Source organism: Prionailurus bengalensis, chromosome A3 (genome assembly GCF_016509475.1).
Source record: "Prionailurus bengalensis isolate Pbe53 chromosome A3, Fcat_Pben_1.1_paternal_pri, whole genome shotgun sequence".
In the NCBI taxonomy this organism is placed as follows: Eukaryota; Metazoa; Chordata; class Mammalia; order Carnivora; family Felidae; genus Prionailurus; species Prionailurus bengalensis.
In genome coordinates, this window is record NC_057354.1 from 44,741,625 (window position 1) to 44,765,142 (window position 23,518).

At 44.2% G+C, this 23,518-nt stretch overlaps 1 protein-coding gene across 2 annotated transcripts in view; it reads left to right on the plus strand.

The window, feature by feature from the left end:
• Nucleotides 1-23,518, plus strand: part of SLC24A3 (solute carrier family 24 member 3) — a 485,964-nt gene that overhangs the window by 447,061 nt on the left and 15,385 nt on the right. Inside the window, exons 13-15 of one of the 2 annotated variants that reach the window (XM_043602976.1) lie at nucleotides 5,620-5,786; nucleotides 9,202-9,316; nucleotides 10,939-11,051. In XM_043602976.1, the coding sequence (XP_043458911.1) occupies nucleotides 5,620-5,786; nucleotides 9,202-9,316; nucleotides 10,939-11,051 (395 nt within the window). The remainder of the gene's footprint in view (nucleotides 1-5,619; nucleotides 5,787-9,201; nucleotides 9,317-10,938; nucleotides 11,052-23,518) is intronic. The other variant, XM_043602975.1, reaches the window with a different exon arrangement.

The window sequence follows — 23,518 nt, forward strand, 5'->3', positions numbered from 1 at the left end:
CCTCTATTTCTCCCTTATGAACTTTCATGTCCATTTTCTATTGCTGCATAACAAATCACCACAAATTTAGTGGCTTAAAACAGTGTGGCTGGGTTTCAGAGGCTCCGAAGGCCATATTAGAGGTGCAGATGGGACTTAGTCCTTCCCAGAAGCCCTGGGGACAATCGTTCCCAGACACATGCAGACTGTTGGCAAAATCTGGTTCCTTGTGGTTGTAAGGCTGTTCTCTTTCCTTGCTGGCTGTCAGCTGGGGGTTGCCCACTGCCCTTGAGGGCCTGTGTTCTTCAAATTAGCAATGGTGCTTTGGGTGCTTCTCACGCTTCTAATATCTTGGCCCTCCCCTTCAGATTTTGAGGGGCCTAGATCAGGCCCAACTATATAACCTCCCCGTGAGGAGGTCAGCTCTGCTACATAGCATAGCATAGTCATGGAACTGGTAGCTCAGCCCCCCTTCACAGGTTCTGAGAGTCAGGGCATAGACTCTTGGGGGCCTACATCTCAAATTCTGTCTAGCCTGGCCTTTGCTTTCAGAGTTCACCACTGGGAGCCCACAACCAAGCTCTAAAAATAACTTTTGCTAAAGTCTTTCACTGATTAATGCTCTGTAAGGGGCCATGTCAGCCTCCCAGAAGCCCCAAGTACACCCCTCTACCTCACACTAAAGATACGTGTGTGACACCAGACGTGTGGCTTCCGCAACTGAGCCTCGTTACTTAGTAGGACAAAGGGGCCCCCTTCAGATCACTTGTTTGTGTTTCTAACCTGAATGGGATAAATGCCAGGCCAACCCTTGAGGTTTCAAGGTACCTTGTAACTGTTGCTCACCTTCCCTTCTCGTCTCAGGTTAGTTACAGATGAGGAGGCCTGGGGCTTCCAGCTACATCATCCATCTTGTCTCCTCGTACATTAAGAGATGTGGCTGTAGACAAGGGCTCGGGAAGCCCACTTCGGGGCCTCCACATCCTTTGGAAGCACAGGCATGAGAGGAGAAAGGATGCTCTGCGTGGTCCTGCCACTCCTCAGGATCTCTGCTTCATTCCTGGGCCTTCCTACCCACCGCCCCCACCCCTCCCCCGCCCCCCGCCCGAGCTACCAAGACATGAAATGGAATCCAAGGTCTTCACCTTGGGCATCCTTGATAAAATGGCTCTGATTCCGAAGGTCTGGTGGGAGGCCCAAGATTCTGTATTTATAACAAGCCCCAGGTGACACTGGTGCCGGTTGTCTGTGGGCCACACCTGAGCCAGTGAGGGAGTAGCACCCTCACATGGCTGATCTTTACAGCTCCCCTGAGCCTTAGGGGAGCCTCATTCAGAGCCAGATTCTGACTTTGAAACGGAGAGTGGGTTCGTCCAATTATGATCCTCTGTCCCCTTCCACCAACTGAGGCCAAACCCCATTCCCGGACTCACGAACTTTGATCTGAGTGTCCAGCAGGCCCTTCCTTGGGCAGGGAGACCCCTTCAAGCAGTGGCCAACAGAGGCCACTCGAGCTGGGAGGACTCAGTCTAGGAACATCCAGTTCCTCTGCACTAAGTTCCTTTGGCCTGAAAAAGGTCTGGCCACACAATGAGGACATTTCTCCTTCTCACGGTAATCTTGCAGGGGCATGGGCTGGCTTTGTTCCTGTCACAGCTGTAGGGCTTTCTTCTCTCCAGAATTTGATTATAATGAGTATAATTAGTATTTAAGAAATTATGTAGAGGGGCACCTGGGTGGCTCAGTTGGTTAGACAACTGACTTCGGCTCAGGTGATGATCTCACAGTTTGTGGGTTCGAGCCCCATGTCGGGCTCTGTGCTGACAGCTCAGAGCCTGGAGCTTGCTTTAGGTTCTGTGTCTCCCCCTCTCTCTGCTCCTCCCCTGCTCACGTTCTATGTCTCTCTGTCTCTCAATAATAAGTAAACATTTAAAAAAAATAATAAGAAATTATGTAGAAGTCTGTAAATACAGGCATATCTATGATGTATGTACATGTGCACACATACATTTTGTATGCATATATGTGCACATACATGGGCATGCGTGAATATAAGCATGTGCATATATGTGCAGTGTGCACATGTTGATATAATGTATACGTCTAACATGTTTATTCATATACTATATAAATCTGTATACTGTTTTATGCTTATATGATATATGCACAGATATTAACATACCTGTTTTTATATGTGCATATAATATGTGTATAGGCTAAGCTCATATCGTATGTATGTTTTTATATACACCTATGCACAGTATATATGTATGTGCATATATATACATGTAAATTGCACATATATTCATATCTGTTGCATGAAGAAATTCCTACTATTGACTGTCAGAAATAGAAATGTTTACATAGGCAAACATACTTCCACAGAAAAAAAGACTCAATAGAAGTATGCCAAAATATGAGTATGTTTATCCTAGGTGGAATTATTGTTTAAATTTTTCTAGATTTTCCATTCTAAAACATTTTTATTGCCTGTATAGTTAGAACAAATTGATATATTTAATCTAGGCCTATAATAATGAGCAATGACTTTTTCTTCTCAATAGAATTAAGCTTCTTTAAAAACTCAATAAGGAGTATAACTTAAGAACAGGTCCTTTGCTTTTTAGAGGCAAGTCACACTCAAAGGGATACTATAATGCTCAGAGTCCCCGCTTCATGTCCCCTGGCTTCATCTCTCAGTTGCTGGCTGACTTCCGAGAAATCACATGATCACTCGTACATCGGGTTCATGCACAGAGAGTTTTGTTTTCTTCATTCATGGCTGTATCCTTAAAACCTGAAGCAGCACCTGGTACACACTGGCAGAGGAGCATTCAATGAATATTCGTTAAATGAAGGAATAAACCTGTCCACAGGGCACTCTCTTTGGATCACATAGCAATGGAAGAAAAGATGGGGAAATATCCAGAAATACTGTTGACTCAGAGAGGAAAGGAAACCATTTTTACCTCTTTATTTAGAAATGGAAACTTAAGCTAGCTAAAATATGCACATGCATCACTGTGTTTATATGTGCATATAATATACATAGAGGTTAAATTCATATGGCATATATGTAAATCATATACACCTATGCAGAGTATAAGTTGAACATATATTCTTATCCTTGCATGAAGAAAGCCTTACCATTGACTAACAGAAATAGAAACGTTTATATGTGAATGTAGGTAAACACACTTCCACAGGAAAAAGAACACACCAAAATATAGGAATGTTCCTTATTTGCTGCTGCAGTTCCTCAAAATCACTTAAAAAGCACATTTCTGTATCACTTGGTTTGCTGAAGGAGCTGTATTTGTTACATTACATTCCAGATTATACTGATTGAATTTTTAAAAAATTTTTTAATGTTCATTCATTTTTGAGAGACAGAGAGAGAACGTGAGCAGTGGATGGGGCAGAGAGAGAGGGAGACACAGAATCCGAAGCAGGCTCCAGGCTCTGAGCTGTCAGCACAGAGCCCGACGCAGGGCTCGAACTCACAAACCACAAGATCATGACCTGAGCAGAAGTCGGATAATTAACCGACTGAGCCACCCAGGTTCCCCATACTGATTGAATTTCTGCTATATGTTTGTTGTTGCAGTGGAGCCATAACTCGCAGAAAGCATCTATATCATGAAACAGAAGACTCTTTTCTAGATATAAGGCCCTAACCAGAGTCAAGTCAGAACTTTCTAAAGCAGCTGAGAGAAGAAAACTCAAAATTCATTGGTCCTAATATGTACTGCTTCCAGCTTTACTTAATATCATTTTCTAAGCTCCTGCAGTCATAAGTTCCGATTTCTTTTTTTGTTTGTTTAATTTTCTGAAGAATTTCTGAAGGATGACAAAGAGCCAGATGGCAGTCATTCCCCTTCCCATTGGTGTATTTCTTTATAACTTTGATGGGGTGTGTGTATTTAAATTGGACCAAGTCTGTCTGTGCAGGGGCCTCAGGAAGACTGGAAGGCCAGTGAGGGGGTCCCCAGAGCCCGAGATGCGTAACTGACATCCCTACATCACAGGATTTAGCAGCACGCAGGACTCCAGGATGCCTTTGGGATCCAAGGGTCTGACTATGTTCTGGATTCTACAGCATTTGTAAAAATGCTCACAAAAATCCCCCGACAGCTTTCTTGCTTTGAAATCCAGCCAAACAGTCCCTGGTGTCTGTGGCATTTGTTCCCATCTCGTAGCAGCGAACTGGGAAAGTGCTGGATACCGCTATAAAATTACGAAATAAATTTCATTTAGCAGTTTATTAATCACTGTTCAAAGTGTCATTTTAAAAATACCTCAACTCTGGTGGGAGTATAAAATGGGACGATCATTTTTGGAAGACTTCTCAACAGTTTCTTAACAAAGTTAGAAAAAACACCCACCCTGTGACTCAGCAGTTCTACTCCTGGGTCTTCAACCAAAGAGAGATAAAAACATGCCCACCAAAAAAAGTATACAGGAACGCTCATGGCCACGTTAGTTGTAATACTTCAAAACTGGCAACAACCCCAAAGTCCCATCCACAGGAGGATGGATAATAAGTTGTGTATAATAAGACTATACAGCAATCTAAGCGGAATGAATTCCTGACACACGAATGAATCTCAAAAAACATGTTGACTAAAATCATGCACCATGTGATTTTCTTTATTTGAAGGTGGACAACAGGAAAAACTAATCTATGGTGGCAGAGGGTGGAGGATTGACTGGAAAGAGACTCAGGGAACTTTCTGGAAGGTGGAAATGTTCTTTTATCTCCATTGGAGCAGGGAGTATATACAATGCATTTCTTACCAGAGGTATTAGCCCTTAAGCAGGATTGTAATAAAGGCCAAATGAGACCTGATATGGTTGTCAAATCTGAGACGACAAGGAACTCATGGAAATAGAGTCACCAAAATAAGCATTTATGGGTATGCCTGAAACACAGAGCTCAGACAACACAGAGATGATAGGATCAGGTCATCACTGGCCAATCCATCACCTCATCCCTGAAAGCAGGTATTTAGAGAGCCAGAAATCAATGACTAATTTGCAAATTTGTATCAGCTTGAGATACCCCCAGGCAGTGTTTTGACAACTTTCAAACCATCTTTCAAGATTTCAGTGAGTTGACAGACAATATTGAGCAATTCCACTAGATGGCGGTGTGACCACTGACACTTTATAATCTTGTAAGATTGTGTTATCTAATCATGGGGAGAAGAGACCCCAGGCAGACTGGTGGTCTGTCTAGCTCCCCTCCCCCACCTTCACCCCATCCCCACACACTCCTCTCCCTTTGTGTCTGAGAATCATCCTCATCCTTTCCCACCTGGCCCCATTTGCCAAACCATCCTCCCAGCCCTGTGTGCTCAGAAGTGACATATCTGTCATTTGGGTGCCTAACTAGCAGGTGAGCAGTGGATACCTTTTTTTTTTTTTTTTTTTTTTTTTTTTTTTTTAATGGGTTTTGAACGCCAGGTTTCGTGGCTGGTGGAAAGCCATTTGTGTCTTTTATGTAAAGAACAACATGATAAGGCTTATTTCCCAGGCCATCAATTAGGCTGTAAATGTCAGGGGCAAACAGCATGGAGGGCTGGTAAAACAGAGAGAGGAAGCTAACTAATGTGCTTTCTGCCTTTTTTATTTTCCCAGCTGGAAAACTGGAAACAGTGAAGTGGGCATTCACCTGGCCACTGAGTTTTGTCTTATACTTCACGGTACCCAACTGCAACAAGCCGCGCTGGGAAAAGTGGTTCATGGTGACATTTGCTTCCTCCACGTTATGGATTGCAGCCTTCTCCTACATGATGGTGTGGATGGTGAGTAGACTCAGAACCCCACAGCATTGCTAGATCTCTTTAGAGGGAAAAATGTGCTCCAATCAGAGGGGAATAGGGAGTGGGGTTTCAGCCCAGTAACTGTATCAGTCAGCCATTACCTCAGGAAACTGCCTAACAAACCATCCTTAAACTCAGTGGTTTAGAATCACAAGAATTTATCCTCCTGCTCACATATCTACAGGTTGACTATGGTTTGAGTCATCTTAGCAGGCACTGACCGACAGAGCAGTTCTCCTTCCAGCTACAGCATGATTATGTTTGGTTCAGGCTGTGGGTGGGTTTCATGTCTACTCCATAGGTTTGCTCATTTTCCTTGGACCCTGTGGCTACCCGGGGAATGTTCTTCTCATGATGGATCATTGGAATGCTAGAGGACTGGTGGAAACATGAGGTGCCTCCTAGGGCCTTGGCTGGTGACTTGTGCCCAACATCAATGGGAGTAGGGAAAATATACTCTGCCTACTCTAGCCAGAAGAACAGCAGAGCCACAAGGCAAAGGGTGTGAAGGAAAGGCATGAAGAATCAGGGAGTAATAATTCCCTCTGTCACAGTCACTTCCCCTAACTGAGTCTCAGTTTACTGTCAACCAGTAAATAAGGTCATTAGACCCGGAGACCACTCAAGGGTCCTTTCTGAAGATAAAACAATGATTCAAGGACTGGCATTGGTTGTGGGGCTAGGGCTCGAAAGAGCCTCTGCCCCAAAGCCATTTTAAGGCAACACAACCATCCAGAGTGCATTGCCCATTTACAACTCTGCTTTTTAACTGGGGATCAAACCTAGTCCAGTCAGAGTTAGGCAGAGATGAAAAGCTGTGACAAAACTGCTCAAATCTAAATTAATCTGGTTCAAACATTGCACAGAACTGTAATATAAATTCTGGAGAATTAAACCCAAGATCTAGGGGCGCCTAGGTGTCTCAGCCGGTTGGGCATCAACTTCGGCTTGGGTCATGAGCTCACATTTCGTGAGTCTGAGCCCCACGTCGGGCTCTGGGCTGACATCTCGGAGCCTGGAGCTGCTTTGGATTCTGTGTCTCCCTCTCTCTCTGCCCCTCCCCTGCTTACTCTGTCTCTGTCTCTGTCTCAAAACTAAATTGGGGCGCCTGGGTGGCGCAGTCGGTTGGGCGTCCGACTTCAGCCAGGTCACGATCTCGCGGTGCGTGAGTTCGAGCCCCGCGTCAGGCTCTGGGCTGATGGCTCGGAGCCTGGAGCCTGCTTCCGATTCTGTGTCTCCCTCTCTCTCTGCCCCTCCCCCGTTCATGCTCTGTCTCTCTCTGTCCCAAAAATAAATAAACATTGAAAAAAAAATTAAAAAAAAAAAACTAAATAAACATTAAATCCAAGGGCTAAAAAAAAAAGGTTCTGAAGAGATTATTTTGGAAATCATGGCAAATTTGTAAACCTGACACAGTTAACTCACAAATTATCCCTTGCCTTTAACATCAACAGATAATTTTTTTTTTGTTTATTTACTTTTGAGAGAGGGAGACAGAGACAGAGTGTGAGCAGGCAAGAGGGAAGGGCAGAAAGAGGAAGACACAGAATCTGAAATAGGCTTCAGGCTCTGAGCTATTAGCACAGAGCCCAAGGTGGATCTCAAACTCACTAACCGCGAGATCGTGACCTGAGCTGAAGTGAGATGCTTAACTGACTGAGCCACCCAGGCGCCCCTGCAGATAATTTTTTTCTAACCCACATCTTGTAGGGTTTCTCCCCCATGCAGGATTCATTGATGTTTTTATTTGATATATTCATTGGGTGCCGTCTCTGTTCCGAGTTTGGGGAATAGTTCTGGTGTTCCTAACCTCCAGGTGCTAGCTGGTTTTCCCAGGTCCACCAACCTGCAAGCCTACCAAGAGACCTGGAGTTGCCCCTCCTGTTTTCTTCCTTCCACCCTGGTAGAGGTTCTAAGAAGTTCTGAGAAATGGCCAAGAGTAAGGGAGAACACAAGGAGAAATACAAGACTTGGTCCCAGCTCCCTGGAGAATCGGTTCCCCAAACTCCAGACAAAACCGCAAACCTGGTAATAATGACACTAGCAAGAGCAGGAACCCCAGCTCTGTTCCAGGCCAAATGCCACTGAGCCAAACCGGTCCCTGCAGGGACCTAGCTGAGGGTTAAGAAGGGAGAAACACAGCTTGGCCAGCTCCATTTCACAAAAGGTCCCTGGGAACAAGTGCATCTCACTTTCCTCCCTGGAGAATGGGAGACAGAGAGCCCCAAGGCTGTCCCCAAATCAGTCCTGCACTGAATGGACATCAAGTGCATTTTCTGGTTTGAGAGGAAGAAGTCAGGTATCCCAGCGGTTTACCATCCCCCAAACCTTTGGATGGGGAAGGAGCAACTGTGACCTTTGGAGCCAAGTCAGGGATACGTGTCTCTTACAGTGGGGCTGAGAGGCCAGGTAGAGCTGAGAAGAGAGCGTGCTACTTACAACACATGGTTTGCATTTCTCTTAATTTTCTGGAAAGTGAAGGCGCTCAGGTGGCATCGTGAAATGACCTAATCATCTCCGCTCCTGTGGATGGACCTCTCCTTAGGTCAACATACAGGAATTGCTTTCTTTTTCCAGTTGCCTCCATTTTACCACTGGCCCCTCAACAGCTAGCCTCTCCAACTGCCTGCCTATTTCCCCTCCCCCCTCTGGAAATCAGGGGCCAAGAATGGGCACATTTGCATAATGCAGGCACTGCCTGGGTAGCACCTGTTTCTGCCTTCTGGCTTAACCCCTTCTATGCAAATGGTGGTGCTGCCTGTGGAGAGGAGCCTGGCTGTCCCCAGCGTTCCTTGAGCATTGCCTCCGCTTCCCATCTGAAGAGTGGAGGTAATCTAGCACCTACCCTGTAGGGTTGTTGTGAAACTTTAACAAGTTAAAACTCATGAACATCACTTAGCACGGTGTCTGAGTACTAAATCAATCAACATAAGCGAGTATAGTGTGGCTGTTGTTCCCATGCTTTAAGTTCTCGTGAATTCCAGTTGTGCAGCTCGGAACTCAGATACCTAAATTCCCAGCACAGGATGGCAGTCATCCATTCTGGGTTTCTTTCCCAGGACCAGTCTGAGTTTAAATATTCTGTCCCAATATTACCTTTTCCCATAAACTGTTTCTCCTATCTTGAGATGGCTGCCTCGCCTGAAAGGAACATGTATAAAACACCAGTCTTTGGTTGGAAAACTTGGGCTTCACCACCGCACCCTGGTCCCCTGACCTGCAGTCCTGGTCTGCTCCATGAAATGTTCTTGGCCCTCTGCATTGATACAGAGAGTGGGCATTGCTCCCTGGGCAGACTAGCCAGACTGCAACCTTTTCTGTTTGTCAGGCAGAGGATCCACAAGTGGGTCGGGCTGGCACCGGCTCCCTGCTCACCACCTCTTCCTGCCTCATCCAGGTCACAATCATTGGATACACGCTGGGGATTCCTGATGTCATCATGGGGATCACCTTCCTGGCAGCTGGAACCAGTGTGCCTGACTGCATGGCCAGCCTCATCGTGGCCAGACAAGGTGAGGCCTCCAGTTAGATGGGGGCAGGGATAGGGGAGGAAGGAAGGCCTCCCTATGGGCAGGAAGAGCTTTGGGGGATCCACATGGCAGTTACCAGGGTGATAGGTGACTTCAGTGCTGTGTTGGTCAAAAAGCTAACTGACATCGGGGCGCCTGGGTGGCTCAGTCGGTTGAGCGTCCAACTTCGGCTCAGGTCATGATCTCACGGTCCGTGAGTTCGAGCTCCGCGTCGGGCTCTGTGCTGACAGCTCAGAGCCTGGAGCCTGCTTCCGATTCTGTGTCTCCCTCTCTCTCTGCCCCTCCCCCGTTCATGCTCTGTCTGTCTCAAAAATAAATAAACATTAAAAAAAAATTAAAAAAAAAAAAGAGCTAACTGACATCAATAGAACAGGGAAATAAGCCAGAAGATCTACCCTTAAGAAAGGCAGAGATGTTTTCTAGGTAGCACCCAGAACCTCTTCTGAAGGTTGTATTACCATTCTTCTATTATTAAAAATAGTAATAAATGTAATATAGCTAACCTTTGCTGAGTGCCACACACTGAGCAAAGCAGTTTAGGTATTGTTATCTTATTTAATTTAAACAACTCCATGGGGTAGGGAAAATCATATGCCCATTTTATGGATTAGGGAAACTGAGGCTTAGAGAAGACAGACTCCATGACCTAAGGTCTGCCCAGCTGCAGTTCCCTTGACAGTGATGGTTGCCACAGGTCAGTCATCAGTGTATGGCCCACCCTCTGCTCCTTCAAAACCAAGCTCACAGGTGGACGCCCCTTCCAGATGGCCATGCCCTTCCCTAGCATCACTCTAATTTATATGCCTGATTTGTGCTAGACGGCATTTGTTTTCAACAAACACAATGTGCAGCCGTAACACTTAGCATAGTATCCTCTAGATGTACTCACTAAATTTTGCTGATTTCATTTATTCATTCATTCATTTATTCATTCATTTAGAGAGAGACAGAGACAGAGAGAACATGAGCGAGGGAAGGGTAGAGAGAGAGAAAGGCAGAGAATCCCAAGCAGGCTCCACGCTGTCAGCAGGCAGAGTCCAACGTGGGGCTGGAACTCATGAAACCATGAGATCATGACCTGAGCAGAAATCAGGAGTTAGATGCTCAACCCACTGAGCCACCTCGGCACTCCACGTTATTTTTTCTTAATAGTACTCAATTATTTAGAAGAATTGAGAACAGGGTAGAGCAGTTGGGAGATGGTACTAAAATATATGGGTTGGTGAGCTCATGAGAGGTTTAACAGAACTATCAAGTTTATTCCTTTCTAGAAGGGTGTTTCAGAATCTTTGGAACTCTATTTGGTGTTTGGAATCATTCCCATTTAGCCAGTGGTCATGTTTGAAGTAAAGGTCAACAACTCACTAGAATGTGCATCTCATTCTATTCTGTTCTTGTCATATTCCATTCCATTCTACTAAAAATGCATATGCTGTTGAAAATACAGGTGATGGCCTGGGAAGGGAATCACCTAGCAAATGAGCTAGCAGACCTACCAGCTAAGTCTCTGGCTATCAGACCAAAGGGTTGGGAGAGTCCCTCTGGGGTTCCCTGTCCTACCCTGAGATCTCCTTTCTAACTCAAGTGACCTCTCATCCTCACAGGCATGGGAGACATGGCTGTGTCCAACTCCATTGGGAGCAACGTGTTTGATATCCTCATTGGCCTTGGTCTCCCATGGGCCCTGCAGACCCTGGCTGTGGATTATGGATCCTATGTAAGTGGGTTTTCTCCGTGATTTCTCTTTAAATCTAGGGCTACACGGACACTGTTTTCAGGGCAAAGGAGATGCGGTATTACTAACATCGAGGAGTAAACGAACTCTTTCTTATCCAAGTCCTTCCAAAGTCAGGCTTGTGGGCACATTCAGGACTCAAGAACAGAACTGGCAAACCTTTTCTGTAAAGGGCCAGATTGTGATACGTCAGGCTTTGAGGGCCAGTCTCTATCACAACCATCCACCCCTACTGCTGTGTAGCCTGAAAGCAGCCAGAGACAACGTGTAAATGAATGAGCATGGCTGTGCAAATAAAACTTTATGTATAGAAACAGAAATTTCAATTCCATATAATTTTTATATGTCATGATACATGATCTATGATTCTTTCCATTTTTTTCAACTACTGAAAAGCATAAAAATCATTCTTAACTCATGGGTTATGCAAAAACAGGAGGTGGGCCAGATTTGGCCCATGGGCCATCATCTGCCAACCCCTGTCTAGTGTATTTGTTTTACAGGAAAAATAATTTTATTCGTGAAGGAAGGGACACAAAACATAATAGACCCTCTCTGTCAGGGATCTGGTGACAGTCAGACTGTGAGGCGATGGCCTCCGTGCTCTTTCTCAAGCCTGAGCTAATTGTGACCTCAGGTAGATTTGCAGGTGAGCGACCCAGAGGGTCTGGCACTCTTTCCCATTCTTTGAAAATGTTCCCCCTCTGCTGATGGCACCACTGTCCTCAACACTGAGGACTGAGGGAGAAACTACAATTCAAGATTTTTGCCTGGACACAGGAAGAAAAGGGTAGCATGCCTCCAAAGTGTTTACACCCAACCCAGTGCTGAGTGCCTCTCTCAGTGTGTTACTGAGCATTACCTTAGTTTAGCTGCAAAATTTGTTCAGTAATTGTATATGCTGCAGAAAATGCTGCGGCTCAGACGAGGGTTGTCATCAAAGTTGTTTGACAAATGGCCATTTCAACTAGGGAAGGTGTGTCCAGCCAGTTGCAATGAAATCAAAATTCATACAGAAAGTGTTTTTGGTTCATGTGAAATTACCTGTTGACTGAGAGATTTCATCAAAGAATAAAGATAAGCATAAGGGGATGGAAAGAAGCAGAATATGTTCTAAGGAGTGGAGATCTCTTCTATTTTGTCAGTGAAATTGGGTAATGATGTGGTGAGAGAGGCCACATTGCCTTGGGGGGAAGCTGGTTTTTGGAGACGAAATCTAAATAACTAGAGAGAACCAGCCATGGGGAAATGGGCAGGGCAGGGCATTCCAAGCAAATGGAACAGTCAGTGCAAAGGCCCTGAGGCAGAGATGCACTTGGCATGTTGGAGAATGTCATGCTTATTCAAAATCATTCCTGGCCTTGAGCCCAGGAATAAGGACCACCAAGCCTTGACTGATTGTAATGTAAACAGATACATATCCACCAGAAAGGCCAATTCTTCAGTAGCCCCCAAACAGTGTACCCTGAACATCATACTTCCCAAGCTACCTGCCACCTCTGACATTGTTTAGAGCCAAGCTAGCGCCCCTCAGAATCACTGTCCCTGAAGATGCCCTATATTTCCCCTCCTGCAGACTACTCTGCCTCAGATGCACATACCTTGTCACTCGTCCCATTTGAAATGATGTCCCTTCTTCCAGGGGTCTCTATTGCCCCTTCATTCAGGATTCCTTTCTGGACTCCACCACTAAATGGGATCCCTGCACACCCTTTGTTTTTATCTCTCACTCATGGCCCTTGAACTTGGCTTCATCTTGTTACATGTTAAGTGATGAATGTAGACGAGACACTGAAGAAATGTCATCCAGGTTGGCCCCTGAAAGGACATCATAAATTGGATAGTCACAGATTCCAGACAATCTTTCTAAGATTTTTATGAGTGACACTGTTGTCAGTCAGGCACTTATGAAGAGACTCACATCAGCCAGATTCACAAGAGTTTGATGTATGTGCTAGAATGTCAACAGATGGTAGTAAGATATATAAGTGCAAGATAGAAAGCATACTTATTCTGGACAATTTGTGTTCTGTTTTCCTAGGTGAAGACCTTATGTAGGAGGTAGTTTGGTTTTTGGTTTTCGTTTTGTTTTTTTGTGTGTGTGTTTCTTTTTTTCCTTAGACTTCTTTATGTATTTTGAGAGAGAGAGAGAGAGAGAGAGAGAGAGAGTGAGCCCATGTGCTTGCATGTGAAGGTGAGGGGCAGAGAGAGAGGGGGAGAGAGGATGTTAAGCAGGCTCCATGCTGTCAGCACAGAGCCCAGCACAGGGCTTGATCTCATGAACTGTGAGATCATGACCTGAACCCAAATCAAGTCAGATGCTTAACTGGACTGGGTCACCCAGGCCCCTCTGTTTACAGTTTCCTTTTAAATTTTTTTTAATGTTTATTTAGTTTTCAAAGAGAGAGAGAGGGCAAGCAGGGGAGGAGAAGAGAGAGAGGGAGACACAGAAACTGAAGCAGGCTCCAGGCTCTGAGCTGCCAGCACAGAGCCCAATGCAGGGCTCAAATCCACGAACTGTGCAATCATAACCTGAGCCGAAGTCCAGTGTTTAACCAACTGAACCACCCAGGTGCCCCTGTTTCTTTCTTTTTTTTTTTTAATTTAAGTATAGTTGACACACAATGTTACATTAGTTTCAGATGTACAAAGTAGTGATTTGACAAATCTATACATCATGCTATGCTCACCACAAGTGTAATGACCATACAATACTATGACAATACCATTGACTATATTCTCTTATGCTGTACTTTTCATCCCCATGACTTCTTCATTCCATTACTAGAGCCTGTACCTCCCATGGGTGGGAGGCATTTAGGGAGCCCCATGACTACCCACAAGTTCAGTGACTCACCAGGAGTATTCACAGGACTTAGTAGCAGATTTTAGTCGTGGCCAAGGTTTATTATTATAGCAAAGGATATGGAGTAAAAGCAGCAGAAAAGCGAAATGCATCAGGAAAAATCCAGAGAGGTCAGATGCATGCACCAATTCCTGCCCCACCAGGTCACATAAGACATGCTTTCTCTCTAGCAGCAACCTATACGGACATGTGTGAGATATCTCTATCCAGGGCAGTCCACTGGAATCTGAGACTTTTATGGAGTGCTGGTCAGGTAGACACATTCCTGCTCAGTATACAGCCATGATAGCAAAATTCAGAATTCCAGCATAGACCCCAGATATACATCATAAAGCTCGCTAAACAATCCTGACAAGCTGGTACAGCATGCCCCATTGCTTTTGGAGCACAAAACAACATCATTCATCAGTAACACAAAGAACATTCCAAGCACCGCATTCTTGGGGATTGGCTGAGGATCTGTCATCATTCTAGGCTCCCCTAGAGGCATGCAAGGATTAAGGAAACAGACCTGCTGCATTAACACGTTCTGCATAGAAGATCAAATGAGAAATTATGTGTTAGAGTAAGTATCGCTACTACTATATGTATCATAAACAACCCCAACATTTCACTGGGGCAGCCCAAGAAACGTTTATTTCTTCCTCCAAATCCCCTGCAGATATTTCCATCCTGGCAGCTCCCATGGCTCTTCAGACAGAGACTCAGATTGGGGCTTATTTCATCCTGTGGTTCTACCCTCCTGGAGTCCTTCTCCAATAGACACACAGGAAGCAGAGAAAGCAAGGGCATGGAATATTATGCAGATGGTTTTGTGATGAGGACTGAAGGTCGTATATGTCCTCTCTGCTCCCACCCATTGTGTAGATAAGTCAAACATTCCCACCTAGATGCAAGAAAGATCCAGGACACTTGTTTAGCTGTGCATCCAGGAAGGAGAGGCAATGAAGATGTCAGTGGACACTAGCAGTCTCTAAAGTCTGGAGTGTCTGGTTGTGAGTGGGGGCCAAACAAGAAAGAGGATTTAATGGACAACCTTTTATGGGAGCCATTGAGTTGCTATTGTCTGAGGCATCACTTCGTATCATAGGGCTCCTCTCCCTGTCATGACAACCATCCTGGGGCACACTGACCCACACTGCCTCTTTGAGCTCCTTTTTCTGAGTCATATGTGGACCCTCCCCCTCCCAGCTAATACATCTTTCCTGTAACCACGTTGAGAACATATTATTGATTATATTGAATCTCTCTCATTAAAGTAGCTGCTTCCTTAAATCACAAATCACCTTGCTTCTCTTTCGCCATTCCTCAATCTCCTGGGTTTTTCTACAGTCGAGTCATCCTAACTTGACTTTGTTTTTCCTTTTTTCTGATTATCAAAATAGCACATGGTCTTCATCGAAAACTAGAGAAACCAATGCCAGAAAACTCTGGAGCAGTGTCTGCCCAGTAGAACTTTCTGTAATGATGGAGCTGTTGTATGTTTTACTGTCCAATATAGTAACCACTAGCTCCATGAGACTTTTTAAGGACTTGATATGTGGCTCGTTCAAGGGCAGACTTGGAGTTTTTTCTTTTCATTTTATTTTAATTAACTTCAATTTACACAGCCACATGTGGCTTGTGGCTGCCCATGAGACTGCAGGTTCAGAGGACGAGATAAAAATCATGCATAATATGATCTGTAACTATCAGTTCTCAATATTTCAGCATGTTTTCCTTTCCATACTGGTTTATATAGCTGACACTCCACTCTACAGTTATGTGCATTGCTTTTTATACTCCTCATTATATCAAACATCATATCAAGATTTCCTTAAAAGCTCACTAGAAACATCATCTTTAAAGGCAACCTCAGGGGCGCCTGGGTGGCTCAGTCGGTTAGGCGTCCGACTTCAGCTCAGGTCACGATCTCGCGGTCCGTGAGTTCGAGCCCCGCGTCGGGCTCTGGGCTGATGGCTTGGAGCCTGGAGCCTGCTTCCAATTCTGTGTCTCCCTCTCTCTCTGCCCCTCCCCTGTTCATGCTCTGTCTCTCTCTGTCTCAAAAATAAATAAAACGTTTAAAAAAATAAAGGCAACCTCATATTCTTTACTTATACCAAAATTTCCTTAACCGTGCTGCTGTTAGACACATCTTGCCTCAAGATTTTCACTGTTATAAATAATGATGCAACACACATCTCTGTAAATCACTCTTATAGATTCTAGACATCTAAAAAAAAAAAACTCTACATAAAACGGTATTTACATTTGAGGCTATTTTCCCAAAGCTGGAATTGTTATAAAGAATATGAACACCTTGGAGTTCTTTATTTGTGCCTAATTATTTCTTGCAAATGGCAATATTCCTTACATTTTCATTTGTCCTTGTTTCATTCCTGACATTTGGAGGACAGCTTCATGGCACCCTCACATTCTTTTTTTTTTTTATTTTTTATTTTTTTTTCAACATTTATTTATTTTTGGGACAGAGAGAGACAGAGCATGAACGGGCGAGGGGCAGAGAGAGAGGGAGACACAGAATCGGAAACAGGCTCCAGGCTCTGAGCCATCAGCCCAGAGCCCGACGCGGGGCTCGAACTCACGGACCGCGAGATCGTGACCTGGCTGAAGTCGGACGCTTAACCGACTGCACCACCCAGGCGCCCCTCTTTTAAAAAAAAAAAAACAGTTGTTACCCTGACATTCTGACCAGAGGAAGCCGTATGAGGGCGAGCTTCCTTGCGGCACATAGTATGGGCATGTACATACTTGAGCCATGAAAAGAGTGTTGAATATAACAGGAATAGTACAACATAACTTCCTTTGAAGTGCTACTAGGGATCCTCTATCGTTACTCAGTCACACTCAGCCTTGGGTGTCTCCCTCCCTCCAGAGATTCTCCCTTTGCTAAATGCAATGCTCTGTCTCTCATTTCCTGGTCTGTCTTTAGATCCTATCTTCATCAGCACCCCATCTCTGCCTGATTTCTGTGCACCTTAACCCAGCTCAGAGCACTGGGTGTGGATCTGTTGAGTTCACCAGCAGATCCACCTGGTGTGTTCCCCTGTTGCATTTCCCCACTTGTCAGAGTTATAAAGAAGTAAAATTCAGACCTGTGTGAATTTCAACTGCTTTTTGTTTCCTCTGGTGAAGACCAGAGAATAGTGGCTAAAGAGCGGGCAGCAGGGGGCACCAGGGTGGCTTAGGCAGTTGAGCAACTGACTTTGGCTCAGGTCATGATTTCATGGTTCATGAGTTCAAGCCCCACATCAGGCTCACTGCTGTCAGCATGGAGCCTGCTTTGGATCCCCTGTTACCTTCTCTCTCTGCGCCGCACCCCCCCCCCCCCGCATTGGCATTCTCTCTTAAAAAAAAAATAAATAAAATAGTTTTGAAAAAAAGCAGGCAGCAAAAAGATGAAAAGAAATGGTGTTCTAAATAACCTGGAAAACTGATCCATATATAATAGACTTTTACCGTATGGACTCTCTCCAGGGAGGGATTGACAGACAGGAGCAGGAGACTCAAATCCTTCCAGTGTATCAAAGATCCATTGTGCTTATTTTTTTCTTTACTGTGGTTAGAGGGTGCAATCGTATAATGTGAAAGCAAAGCCTTTCAACCAACAACAATAACAACTCAGAATTCGTCCTGTAAATGAACCAGTTCCTCCCCATCAGCTTTGAAATCTCCCTGACTGAACGTGGATATCAGGTCTGAAATCCCAACTTAGCAGGGCACATTGTCTGCCATAAATGAGCCCTGATGATCTGCCCGCCTTTCCTGTCCTTCTGAAATTCTCCCAACACTCTTCAGAGAACAGAAAATTAAACATAATTCTCATTCAGTAACACCCACAGTCATGAAAACATATGCTTTTCAGGTTCCTGACTTTAGTGACAGGGTGACATCATGAAGACAGAAATTCAGGCCCTATTAGATTTTTGGTCCAAATTCATGTTTTCCATCTGTACATGACATAATTGGGTCACTTTGGTCATTCTGCTGGGATTGTGCACATTGAATCCTGTGGTTGAAGATCACCCTTAACTGAAGTGAAAGGGAAAAGACAGGAGAAGAAACAGGCCACTTCTGTGATCAACAGGCATGGCACACAAGAGAGTGCTCCTGGGGGAAATGTTTGCTCAGAAAACTGGAGAAAGATGTGTCATGTTGCATTTTCTTCCAAATGCTGCTATTTCTGTACTCCATCCCAGAGAGATCTTCATTTTATTTCCAGGATACAGACATCCAATGTAGTGCTCTCTTTTGAAAGCACAAAATCAGCAATATAATCTATAAAGTTTATGAATCGCAGGGAAATCAAAATTTTTGTATATGGTGTGAGGTAGGGGTGCAGCTTCATTCTTTAGAATGTGGACATATGGTTGTTTCAGCACCATATGTTGAAAATATTTCATTTTGAACTTTTAAAATTCAAAGGAAAATATTTGTTAACTTATTTTTTATTTTTTTAATTAAAAAAAATTTTTAATGTACTTATTAGAGAGAGGGAGAGAGAGAGAATCCCAAGCAGGTTCTGCACTGCTAGTGCAGAGCCCCATGTGGGCTCAAACTCATGAACAGTGATATCATGACCCGAGCTAAATCCAAGAGTTGGACGCTTAACCAACTGAGCCACCCAGGAATCCTCTTGTATTTATTTATTTATTTTTATTTGAGTATAGTTGACATACAACATTACCTTAGTTTCAGGCGTAGAACTTAATGGTTTGACAAGTTTATACATAATCCCTTGTTCACCACAAATGTAGCCACCATCTGTCCCATTACATTGCTATTACAATATCATTGACTGTATTCCTTATGCTCTGCCTTTTATTCCTGTGGCTTACTCAGTCCATGTATATATATACACATATACACACTACATATTCCTTATTGATTCATCTATTGATGGACACTTAGGATACTTCCATGTCTTGGCTATTGTAAATAATACTACATTAAACATAGGGGTGCATATATCTTTTTAAGTTAGTGTGCTTGTTTTCTCTGTATAAATATCCAATATTGGAATTGCTGGATAATGTGGTATTTGGATTTTTTAATTTTTTTGAAGAACTTCAATACTGTTTTCCACAGTGGCTGCACCAACCATGCACAAGGATACCGTTTTCTCCACCTCCTTGCTAATACTTGTCACTTCTTGTCTTGTTGATTTTAGCCATTCCGACAGACGTGAGATGATACCTCATTACTGTTTTGATTTGCACTTCCCTAATAATGGGTGATGTTGAACATCTTTTCATGTGTCTGTTGGCCATCTGCATGTCTTTGGAAAGATGTCTACTTATTTTTCAGTAATATTCACAACGTAGGGGCTATTAGGAAGCCAATGATTATATATGATTAAGACTGTGTAGTCTAGAATCTTGTATTTTATAAGTAGTAAAATCTTATCAGGAAAATTTTTGAGCCTAACTATGTCAGAAACTAAAAGGTAAATGGTCAAGAAGCAGGGAAGGACAGCCGGGTGAACTGAATTAAGGAGGGACAGAGTAACAAAACCATCCTCAGAGCCTAGTGGCTTTCTTTAAAATGCTGTGGGGTTTTTTTGTATTTTACTCAGATAGTTTGATCTCTTTGATTGAGAGGGCATCCAACAAGGAGGAAATCCTGTAAGCAAAAGAATACTCTGAGTCCTGACGACATACCTAGGTCTCTAGCCCTTCCACTTGCTGCCCAGATACAGCCTCATGCTGCAAATTGTGTAATAATCTCTTCTCCATGTCCCTGTTGATCCATTCTGTTTCCTACCTTGTCTGATGGTTAGGTACCCACATCATCTGTCTGCTACTAGAGTCTGAGTGTAGGACCATGTCCACTTTGTGTTTGCCATTCACACTGCACCCTTTACCATCATGCACATAGTGGGACATTTTACTTGTTTAAATAGAGAATAAATTTTATTTTCTCAATGGTAGGGGCAAGAAACTCCATATACATCAATAGCTCCTGAGAGCTTTGCCATATTTCACCTCAGGTAAAAAATTTATATTCATGTTGGTGATTCTGAGTCATCAAGAAAAAGTGATGAAATATTTTCATCAAAAACAGTTGCTGGCCTATAGAGAGGTGGACTTCAATTTTCTGGGAGACTTCACTTGTACAGAATACATCTTTGCCTAGTCATGGTAGACCAAAATAGTGGCCCAGGATTTTGCCCAACCAACCTGTGTCTTTTTGTTTTCCTAGAATCTAGGAGTCCCAGAACATAGCCATCTAGAACCAGAGCACCTCACAGAAGAGATAAAAGGGCCATTACAAGAGGCTTCTCTGGTCTTTCTCCAGTTCATCTTTCAGGTGTTGGCTTAGATGTTTACTGTAATCTCCCAAGCTTGGGTCAGGTGTCATTCCTGCATTTTTGAGCAGTTCCCATCATAGCTTACTTTTTTCCCTTTGTCTGAGTCTCCCCCAGACACATGTTCTCCCTTAGGGCAAGGATTGTACCCGTCTTGTGCATTTGTTGTTTCCTCCATGCCTGGTGGTGGTGCCTGGTACTTAGAATTTGCTCAACAAGTGTTTGTTGGATGAATGGCTGCATGGCTGCATGGCTGCATGGATGGATAGATGATCCTAAACTTTACCACCTGGGGTGATGAAAGACATGTGAGCAGAACAGAATGAAGGAAAAGCCTGACCTGAGAAGAGAGCAGGGATGGGCGGGGGGGGGGGGGGGGGGGAAGAAAACAGCAATAAGAATAGCTTAACATTCATTGACCTACTATGTGCCAGGCACTCTAGGGACACTGTGCCCACATGGCCTCATCTAATCCTGACTATAGCTAAATGAGGCAAGGATTATTTCTTCAGCCAGCACTTATTGTGCAGCTGCTATGTGCGAAGAACTTGGCAAAGTGCTGGAAACACAGAATGAACTGGGTAGAATAGACCCTCCCCGTTAGAACATGAACCAGGGTTGGGGGAGATAGACAGTCTGTTAGTGAGTGCACTAACTTGGGAGAGCAAAAGCCTTATGAAGACAATGGTATCATAGAATGGGCAGCACGTGTCACTTTGGATTTGTTGAACAGGAGGTGGGTTCCATGCCGAGTAGGGAATAATAAAAAAAGAGCTGGGTATCTGAAGGGCAGGGGGAGCATTTTAGAAAGAGGGGACTGCAAATGCCAAGGCATTGAAGCATGCTGTATCTGATAATAGAAGGGAAGCCAGGCAATAGAAATGCAGGGGTGAGGTTTACAGGGGTAATGGGTTTCATTCTAAGTGCACTGCTGTCCCAAGTCCTCTTCTGGAGATCAAACTACCAAAGTTCAGAGAGATTGTCACAGCCAGTAATAGGCAGAGAGAAGACAGTGAGACTTTTTTTTCTCTGCAAAACACCAGAGACCAAAGCAGCAGGGAGGAGAATATCGCCCAAAGCAAATGGTGCCACAGTGGTGCCATGTACAGCTGAGGGCACAGAGGTATGAGGGACATTGCTGGGGTAGGATTTTAGACCAGATCCATCCCTGAGTTTGAATCTTTGCTAGAAGGGAGAATAGGGTCTGCCTATAAGGCTAAAGTGAGCTCTGCAAGCTTCACATAAAGAAAGAAGGACCTGGGGGTGCCTGGGTGGTTCAGTCAGTTCAGCGTCCAGCTCTTGATTTTGGCTCAGGTCATGATCTTGTGGTTTCATGGGTTTGAGATCCATGTCGGGTTCTGTGCACTGACCTCTCACAGCCTGCTTGGGACCCTCTCTCCCTCTCTTTCTGTTCCTTCCCTGCTTGCACTCTCTCTGTCTCAAAAAAAAAACGAAGAAAAGAAAAAAGAAAAGAAAAGGAAAGGAAGGAAGGAAGGAAGGAGAAAGAAAGAAAGAAAGAAAAGAAAGAGAATGAAGGAAGAGTAGGAAGGAAGAAGGAAGGAAGGACCTGGAGGAAAAAGACCACTCCTCACCCCAAGATTCCTATTCTATACGTTCCAGAGTGATTGTGGCAGCTAAAATCCTCACTTCCCTAGGCTATGGTTCATTATATGTCTACAATGGTTTCCCAACTAAAGGTTGGAGGAAACATTCTGGATCCTTCCATGAGGATTATCCCCATTTATTCAGTCCCTGGGTCCCCACCTGGCTTTCATCAGGCCCCTCTATGCAGTCCCCAATGCCCAGCCACATTTGGGGGCTCTGTATAACCTCACGCCACAATACAGAACTCGCTTGGAAAAATAGTTCCAGGCTCATGAAAAAAGCACAAACTTAAGGGTTTATTTGCCATGAGCATTTTGTCTTCCCTCTTCTCCACTTCCAATTTTTCCTGAGAGAGAGGCTTCATTTCTGGAAGGACACTCAGGGGCCTCCTTTCATTTAGCATAGTGGTAACCCCATGATATCTCTCTGCATCTCTCATATCAAACCAAGAAGCCCGGGTGGGTTTTAATGGCCTCTCCTGCCCTCACAATGGACCTGCTGACAATTCTGAAGCAATGTTTCCATCTCAAGTTGCTGGGGTTTCCAAGTCATAATTATTGGATAATTACCATCAAGACAGCTGTTTTGTGCATAGTTTCAGGCATTTGATAGTGTGGAATAAAGGCAATTTTACAAATTTTGACATTTCTTAGCACTTGTGGTTTGCTTGGAAGCCAGCTAGCTACCTAAGTGCCTGAAATAAATATTTCTAAAAGTCAAAGTTTGGAAAATGAGCACCTCTTGTCCCATTTTGGCAATGAATGTCTGTTCCACATGCTCTAACAGAATTAAGAAAGTCACCAGGCAGGCTCCAGGAAACCAAGACAAAACTCAGATCTCCGAGTTAGGGCTTAAAAATGCCAAATGAATCCACAAAGTAATAGGAGGAGAGTCTGTTTTATTTTCCAAGCAGGAGTCCACCTAACTCCAGAAACTTTAGAGGGAAAAAGAAGAGGTGATCGGAAACTTTCCTTTTCTTAATACATTTTTTAAGGTTTATTTCTTTTAAGAGAGAGAGACAGAGAGAGAGCATGGAGCCCAGTGCAGGGCTCAATCCCACAACTGTAAGGTCATGACCTGAGCTGAAACCAAGAGTCAGATGTTCAACCAACTGAGCCATCCAGTCGCCCTGGTGATCAGAAACATTCTTATCCTACACTTTCTGCCCAGCTCATTCTTTTTCTGATCAAACATTAACTGAACACTTACTGTGTGCTAAGCTGGTAACCACCATTGGGGAATGCTTTGGTGAGCAAGCCAGACACTGTCCTGTGCCCCTGGAGCTGCAGCCTCTGGAAGGAGACAGTTATACAAGTAATTCCAAAAGAAAGTGTGATGTGTGCCCAAAGTGTGATGTTTTTAAATGTGTGGCAGGGATTAAGGACCTCCAATGCTTGTAAGGAAGTGATGCTTATTCTGAAAATCTGAGATTATCTGGAGCCAAGCAGGTAAAGAATGTGAGATGATTATCCAGTAAGAGGAATAGCTTGTAGAAGACCACGCTCCAAGAAAGGAGCTTCACACACCGAAGGACCTGAGGGTAGCGCCTAGGCTGGGGGTAGAGGGTGGGGACAGGAAGTGGAAAAGTGGAGGGATGAATGGCTGGGATGAAACCAGATACAGGAGTCACATGCTAAAGGACACAATGAGCTAGATCCATGGCAGTCAGAA